This window comes from Egretta garzetta, unplaced genomic scaffold (assembly GCF_000687185.1).
Source record: "Egretta garzetta isolate BGI_Z169 unplaced genomic scaffold, ASM68718v1 scaffold202, whole genome shotgun sequence".
NCBI classification, from domain to species: Eukaryota; Metazoa; Chordata; class Aves; order Pelecaniformes; family Ardeidae; genus Egretta; species Egretta garzetta.
The window spans coordinates 499,066-507,610 of record NW_009258891.1 but is presented as its reverse complement, the minus strand read 5'-3'; the positions used below and the strand labels follow the sequence as shown (position 1 = coordinate 507,610).

Sequence of the window (8,545 nt, the reverse complement as noted above, 5' to 3'; positions counted from 1 at the left end):
GGCTTGGAAGAGTATTGGGAAGACGTTGGGATTAATCCAGCTTTGCACAGAGTGCATGCACTCAAAAATGCCCATGCACAACCTTCTCCATGCCTTCTGCCCCAAACTCACCCATTCCGGCACAGGCTTACTACATTATTTAGCATGTTGCTTGTCAAGTAAGACTTTCCCAGGTGTGGGTTGGACATGATGAGGTTCCTCAGAGTGTAACAAGCTGATGTCATGATCTCGCCATAGCTGTTGGTATTTCCAGACTGGAATGATAGGAGACGTGATACATCTGGGAGCACCTGGTGAGCTAAAGAGGTGGAATGTTCCAATCAACATTTAAATAAAACCTAGCACAAGTGAATGACACTATTTGTGTTAGCAGTATTCAATGTAAGAATGCAGTGTTATCTCTGGAAGGAGGCACAAATGATGTTGGACAGTAATGGTGTAATAGTCATCACTCGATTTTCAGAGACAAAATGAGTGCTGCAGGTCTCTAGAAGGGCAATGATATTGGTCATGGGCCAAGTCAAGTCCAACTCCTATCATTCTCATGATCCTGCAGATTTGTCATTGGCTATAAAGCATTCCGCATGCTTGTAGAGACTTAGAGATAGCACTCATTTTGTTAATTAAGCCTGCAGGTATCACCTGGAATTGCCCTTCTGGCCAGAAAAAATGACACTTTCGCCCAATTTCAGAGCTTGGCTGAGTCCTGTTATGGGGTTTACAAAGTGAGGTGGGCAGATATCAGAGACTTAGAAACTAGACATGGTTCTGGAGTTCACTGTGGTGGAAATGACTTACCCATGGTTTTGTGGAGAACAGGATGCCGGGACATGTTGCTCAGCAATGAAGCCCCAGACCGGACAACGTCAGAGCTGTTGGACTGGAGGAGCCGTGCTATGCGAGGCAAACCTTTTTCCTTCAAACCAATCAATTGGCTCATTGCATTGGACATCTAGGAGACAGAACAGAGATGTCTCATGACTTCTAATGCCAGGAGGACACAACTGGAATGATGTACGGGGCCAGACAAACATGACTACATTATAAAATAAGCACCTGTATAATACCTTCTTCTGATGTCATAATCCCTCTTATTTTGCCATTTACCCTCTTCTCCACAGAGATTTGCAAAGTCAGTCTCTCATCTTCTGTGATATGACTGGGTAGTTCTGCCCTCTTCCTGGAGCCTGAGTGGGGACAGTCACTCACCCAACTGATATTCGCAAAAGCTTGAGAAATTTTACCTTCACGTCCACGTTGCCTTTGCCCTTCACAATGCCCTTGCAGCTCCCTGCCATGCCACAAGTAATAAACTGCTTTGGAACAGGAACAGCTAATGACACCTTTGAAAAACAAGCTGAAGACCAAAAATATTCATCTTGGATGCTGATCTCTTGTTTGCTTTTGTAAATCTAGATGATCTCAGGACTTAGCCCATGCAGATGAGTGTTCATGGATGTTGAAGCACATACCCTTAATAAATTGCCCTCTTATTGATAGAGTTTAAATCGAACTTCTCAGCTACTGCCCCATCAGAAAGGTTGCTGGAGATTGCCACACCACAGTGACATGGGGACGGAGGGAATGGGTTGGAAAGCAACCCTGTTCCAGTGGGCTGAGACCAAATTTCTCTCCCATGCTCCAGGAGGCACATGTGCCACGTTGCAGGTTCACACCAGCAGGACTGGGATGTGTAAAGCTGAGTCTAAGAGATTCAGAGTTCTCCTCCAAAAGCTAAAGGGTTCTAGTAAGCTTTGTAAGCTTGTCCCCAGTTTCCCTTTCCTTCAAGTGACAGAAAACCCAGCAACCCAGCCCAACTCCAGCTCTGAGCTGGACTAAGACCCTTGACATGAGAAGCCACGTCTGCACATCCAGGCAAATTCCAACCATTCCCTTCCAGAAGGTTGAAATAAGTTGTTCCAGCACTGTCAGAGCTGGTTTTTGTTTGTTTGTTTTCTGCCCCCCTGCCCAAATGACATTCTTGTGTAATGATCCTGATTGCTGAAAGCCTTTTCATTTCCATGGAGCACATAGCTCCAGCCCCATTTCTCTGATCAGCTCTACCCATACTGTGACAGCCTCTCTCCACCTTCTTAGTGCTGCTGTTTAGTTAAACTGCCAAAAAAAAAAAAAAAGAGTTCCCAAAGTATTTCACATTGAAAGACTTGTAACGAAAGCTCGCAGATCAGAGCTGTGGGTTAATGCTGTCCCAGCAGCAAAGGCTCCTCTTGTGAGTCACTCCATGTTTCTGGGTGGAACACTTCGCACACGTGACACATCTCTCCTATGTATGAAATAATTATCTCTTTATCTCCCCAGCCATCGTATTTAAATTGGAATTGATGAAGTTTGACACAAACAGACAAGTGGAGGTTTGTCCACGTGAATGCAGCGGGTGAGGACATGCCCACAGTAGTGATATTTGGCACAGCAGAGCTGCTGTCGTGACGTGGCCCTCGCCGTGCCCTAGATCCTGCAATACCCACTGCATCACGCAGCCTGTGTCACCTCCACGCTGCCATACCTACGGGTTAGGACATCTATCAGAGCTATTTTACAAGCAGCTCTGATGTGAGGACAAGCCACAATCCACAGCACAACCCACCCTGTTATTAGAGCCACCTCCCACTTAAAAAACACGCACAGGCGGTGGTGCACGCACAACCTTTCTCTCTCCTTTGATGACATCAGTCCATACGTGCACATCTGTGCACATCCCCACTGGTGTCCTGGGGGAGGGCACCAATAGCAGTAGGTACCGGTGGTATGACCAACCTAGAGGAGCTCCTGGAAAGTGTATGGATGTGGGATAGACCCTTGGGATGCTGATTATAGCTCTCCATGAGCCCCTATTTTTGGCATTAATAAATACCTCAGCTGCGGCATCCGCTGTGGAATGACTTGCAGCAGTGCCCTGAGGTTTAAGGAGGACATTTTCCTTTCTGATTACTGTGCTGGGGTGTTTGGCTGAGCGCATGTGGGGAGGGGAGAGGAGCACTTACCAGCCCTCGGCTCGCAGTGAGGTTTTGCAGGGCTCCAGCACAAGCTTCCAGGGTGGCATCCTTCTTGCTCTGATCCATCAGGGACAGGTAGGTGCGGATGGCATCGGAGTGGTAGAGCCAGCTGGGTCCTTTGGGTTTAAAATCCTCCTCAGGAAGGGGGACACCGTACTCATCATTCTACAAAGAGATGAGAAACTGGAAGTTCAGATCCTGCTCCTCACTTGCCTGGGGCTCCATATCACATTTCCAAGCCCCCGGCGGCACATCTTACCTCCATTTTACCACTCCTGCTGTTGAAGCAGCCTGTGAGAGTTTTGTCCATATAAACACTCCGGGCCATGTGGTTGAGCTGGGTGTATTTGTTGGGAACTTCAGCGTCCAGGCGGTAGGAGAGGTTGTGCAGGATGCAGATGCAATTCTCTACAGACTGAAATCACCCCCAGAATAAAAATGCAAGCATCACATTAGGCAGGAAAATATGGAGCAGCACTGGCTATAGCTACAGAGAGGACATATACCAAGCCATAATTAGCTTTTTTTAGCAGTTATACTGTATACGCTCCTGAGCCTGCTTAAGTTAGCAATGGATGGGGAGGAAGAAGGAGGTAGAGTAGACGTGAATGAAGGCCACGTAGCCCAAATGCTATACCAGGGATCTCAGTGAGCTGAGTGACTCAGTGAACCTTCTTGGGTCCCACTGACAAGTTGATAAACAGGGGAAGAGAGCACGAGGGCAGAGGGTGGTCATAGCAAACTGCCCGCCATGAAAGGCCAGATCTTGAAAGTCTTCCTCTTGCCTTAGTCAACTTCCAATGACTTTGTCCAAGTCACAGCTACAGATTAGGGGATGTTTTTTACCAAGAACAGGCTTTTAAGCCTCCTTTACCTGGATGTCAGTGTGCCCAATGTAAAGAGCAAGGGAGAATTTTCACTAGACACCTGTAACCAACAGCAAATCATTTTGAAAGAGCTGTGTTCAGGACGTGCTGCTGAAGCTGGTCTTCTTGCAAAAGCCATCCCCAAAAGAGGATTTGTTCAGTCCTGAGCTCATGTGAAATAATTTTGGTACTTTGCTGGGCTTTGAGGACTTCAGAGCATCTGGCTAGTATCGCAGGCGTTGAGCTCCTGAAGATGTGGCTGTAAACACTACTTTGGCCAAGGTAAGTGCCATTTACACCCAGAAAGATGCCAGCTCCTGGCTTCTTGCTGACTGTGATGCCAGTCTGGGGCTTGCTTGAGTCCTGCTGGATGAAGAGATGTGGTGGTGGGAAGAGCAAGAGATGGAGGTTAAGACACTGGAAGGATCCCAAGGTAGTAGGGAAGGGAGGAAAGCATATTGGGGGCTCAGGAGCCAAAATAGCTTCCTGTGTCTCTGTATTTGGTAAAGGGAAATCATAAAACCCACCTCAACTTCAGGCCCAGATCACAAAGGACTCACAATCCTACAACAGATCACACTGGGATTTGGAAGGACAAGAACAGGCACAAAGAGTCCAGTCCCCTCTTGTGTTTGTTTGAAAGAGATTTTGAGATATTCCCAAGCGCTGCAATGATTAACTACAGGGCTGAACTCTAGCAAACAGCTCGGGGTGAGCATCTGGTACCTTGTCATCGGGTCGGTTAGAACCCACGCAGTTCTGGGTGTAAGTCATGACTGAATCGATCAAGCCAGGGTAATTCCTCATGGTCTGGCGCCCCATGTCTGCAGAACTCAGGTTTCTGAAGAACACCATGGCAGAGCATGTCAGGAGAGAAGGAGGAGGAAGGATTAGCTGGATTCACTTACTATTCTCTATGGGCTCTGTTCTGGCTATGGCTGTAATTGAATTTAAGGATAATTTTGTAGATTCAGCAAGGCTGGTGTACTGCTCTCATTTTGGAGGCCTTCTATAGGACTGCACTGGTGCATAGCTCTCTTCTTGCTCTTTAGGATTGATTTCATCTGGGAAAATGTCCTGTTAAGGAGCTCTGTGTAGAAGATACCCTCCTATTGAGGGTAACTACCAGCAATATTTTGCCTTAGAGGCTCTGCATGTGACATTACACAGACTCATCACCTCCTTGGAGGCGTTTCCAAAGAGAAGCCTGAATAAAGGCCATCTGGAATTATTGTGAAAATTGGGAACACGCAGATGATTATAAGCATGGAGCTACAGAGGGTCAACAGCAATATTTGCGTGGGAGACAAGGGCAGAGATGCTGGAGAGCAGCAATCGCTCTGACCAGAGGGACTGACCAGTTTGTAATGTTGTAATGTATTCCTGAGCACTGGTTGTTGTCAGGACAGGGAAGTTTTTCCAGTAATAGGAAATGGTTTTTGTTGTTTTGCTGGGTTTTTTTCTTCCCTGTTTTATTGCCTTGTAGCTTGCAAATAAAAAACAAAGAGAGGTTGGCAGTCGTTGTGAGATATTCACTCCAGGCATTCCAGAACTGGATTTGATGTTCACTGTGATTTGCAGCCTCCTCATTAACATGAATTCATCTGCAATCCAGAAATGCTTGAGCAGCAATGGCTCAAGCCCAGGGCGAACCCAAGGCTGTTCTCATCTCTGCGTTATGATGTGGCAGGGCCGTGAGTCAGAGCAATCCGGGCTCACCCCTCGGTGCAGGGGCTCCGGACTCAACTGCCCTGCTTTCCTTACTCAGCTTGCTCCCCAGTCCTGCTCCCCCCAGCCTTTCGAGCTCCCTTGCTGACCTGGAACTGCTAATCTTCACTGAGGGCGTTGGGTATTACGGCCACAGACTGCGATAAGTCGTAGGAGACGGAGCCTGCCTTGAGTTAAACTCCACGGAAAGCTGCTTGTACAAGCTATCGCCACGCTCCCTCATTTTAATGGGCTGGTTTGGGACATCGGTGGGTTGAGATGGTCTTAAAAGTGGAGCACCTCACCTGCAACGTACACCACACATCCCGACGTGCAACTGCAGGGGGAAGGTGCCTTCCAAGACCGGGAAGGGAGAAGCACTTGCTATCTTTCAGACATGGTTCCCAGCCACAGAAGACGATAGTATCACGTCTCAAAAGGCCCTTACCGTATTCACTCATTTCGTTTCATAAGCAGATACAGCTCCTACTAGCTGCATGTCTGGTAAGGGTGCGGTCGGCACTGTGCTCCCTCGGGGAGAGCTTCAGTTGATGAAAGCACCTAATTATACAGGGCATTTTTTTTTCCCCACTTGTTCCCAGTGAGACAAGGAGCTCACATCCAAGTGGAGGAGGGTGGTAGGAGAAACAGCAAGTCAGGGCGAAGATCCTCTACAAAAGGGCTCTGGCTTTCCCGTGAAAAAATAGAACTACTCTGGGCTCAATCTGCATCTCCGGTTTTATAGCTGACCCACCTGATGAAATGAGCCAGGAAAAGTGCGGGGCAATGGGACTGCTCTGTACCAAAACAGTTATTAAAATCAGTGGGAAAATGCGTGTTTTCCCATCATAGAGAATTCTTTTTGTCACCTAAAACCCAAACCAGTTTGTTTTCTAGCTACCAGAATTTTCTCTGGAAGCCTCAGAAATCTAAAGGCAAAAAGTGTGAAGTCTCCTGGTCTGAGCTGAACACTGTCAGGTTTCTGTATCGCAGCTCTCCCGTGACAAAGCAACTCATATTTTTTGAGTAGAGACTTAGCAAGAACAAACTTATTTAAAGAAAAAAAAAGAAGCTACTGGGAAAAATATTTTACATGTAATTTTTTCTGCACCTTCTCTTAGTCAGGAAAATTTTCTCAAGGAGAATTTTTTATTAATACAATTGCAGTGAGTGTGTCTTTAGCTTTAGCTTACTGTAAGAGGATTTAGGCAGCTTCAGCTTTTCTCACAGACACAAGCTACGGAAAGTCTCGATGACTCACCTCAAACACCCTGTAGCATTGAAGAATACTTCTGGGTCAATAATTTCTCTTGTCCTATTGCAGGTGCCATCAGACCAACCAGAGAAAGGGATGATAACACAGTCTGTCAAGACGGGGAGGGCCTCCTGTATCAACTCTTCTTTTAATTCATCGGTGGAGGAGAGGTTCCAGAGTAGTCCTAGGAAGGAGGTGGGAGACAAGTTCAAGCAGTGGGTCACCATGCATTAGAAACTTTCTTTAGATCAGTGTGAATTCCAGAAACAAAGTCCTTCTTCACTCCATCTCTCTTTGAACTAAGGGTGCAGAGGCTGCCCTAAACTCTAGTCTCTATGGGACACAGGCAGATGGGCACCAGGAGCATGGTATCATGTGGAGGTGGGCATCTAAGCATCCTTCCTCCTCCCAAAATGGGTGTTTATTGCTATTAGGTTGCAGGAGGAAGGCATCTCTCCAGGGATCTCACGAAGGCTTACACACAAGTCCTCAGTCACAGCTGAGGTTGACCTGCACCAACTAAATCATGTCAATCCTTCAAGAAAAGGTGAGACACCAGTGAGATAGCCTGCCCAACTGTACTGGGATTTCCAGCACCCTTGGCCTTCCCTGGGAACAGCACGGGGGCCAGAGGTGCAGGAAGGCATGGGAATGACAAGGTGGCCACAGCTGTGGGGGGAAACCTGGGGCAGGTGCTTCCCCAGTGGGCACTTATGACGTGAGGAAACCTTATGGGACATCAAAGGGCCAGGATTTCCTCTGTCTTCTGATTTAGGTTGCTATTTGGTGCAACAGGAGCATAAAACATCTTCTTTGTAGTATGGAAGCACCATGGCTACTGGGCCTTTGCATGCTGGGGCAACATGGACCACAGGCAGGGAGGACCATGATCCTTGCTGAGGACTGGGAGCAGTCTGCTCTGTACCTGTCAGTTGTTTCTGAATCTCAGTGTTCCCTGTCCTCCGCAGGAGGCTCACACTCTCCCTTATTCCATTCTGCCGTCGGGTTTCTATCTTGTTGGTTGGATTCTTGAAGACCAAATTTCGGAGGGCTCCAGCTGCTGCCCGCTGTACATTCTGGTTTGTGCTGCGGAGCAGCTCAACGAGCTTGGCGATTCCCCCCAGCCGATAGACCTGTACCAGGAAAGAGAAGCTGCCATCAGCATTGGTGTGCAGAGCATTGCCAGGACGGGGACAACTAGAACTGTCATGGCAATGCAAGGAGTCAACATGGCACGTACTCAGGGGAGCTGGAAAAGCAGACCTGGCAGTAAAGGATGACTAGAGCTTGAAGATGGCGTGTCTGGCTCAGGCCATAGGTCATGAGCACAAAGGTGTTGGCCTTGAGGTTGGAGCTTAAACTCTAGAAGTGGATGCCTATGAGTAACAGCCATGGACCGAATCCTTTGCTGATGTAAATGTGCTTGCTCCCACAAACTTTCACCTACCTCCATCAGTTTGCATCAGGTGAAAATGTTGCTCTGCCTATCTGTAGAGGCCATTTATAACAATATAATGACGTGATGTGGTAATTTATCTGCATCCTGAAATCATAGGCTGAGCTTAGAGGGATGGTCATGGTGCAGTCTAAACACCCTTGAGGTCAGCCAGAAGTGGTACTGGGCCATACTGCAGCACTCAACAGGGGCGTGAACCTGCAGGACACTGCAGGGAGGCTTGAAGGCAAATTCCTCCAGCTGAGCT

At 47.7% G+C, this 8,545-nt stretch overlaps 1 protein-coding gene across 1 annotated transcript in view; it reads right to left on the bottom strand.

Moving 5' to 3' along the window:
* PKP1 (plakophilin 1) overlaps positions 1-8,545 on the bottom strand; it is a 43,200-nt gene that overhangs the window by 6,654 nt on the left and 28,001 nt on the right. The window contains exons 5-11 of the mRNA XM_009634070.1: positions 7,768-7,975; positions 6,849-7,026; positions 4,607-4,721; positions 3,274-3,429; positions 3,003-3,179; positions 799-952; positions 112-298 (exon numbers count right to left, since the gene is read on the bottom strand). Coding sequence (XP_009632365.1) covers positions 112-298; positions 799-952; positions 3,003-3,179; positions 3,274-3,429; positions 4,607-4,721; positions 6,849-7,026; positions 7,768-7,975 — 1,175 coding nt within the window. The remainder of the gene's footprint in view (positions 1-111; positions 299-798; positions 953-3,002; positions 3,180-3,273; positions 3,430-4,606; positions 4,722-6,848; positions 7,027-7,767; positions 7,976-8,545) is intronic.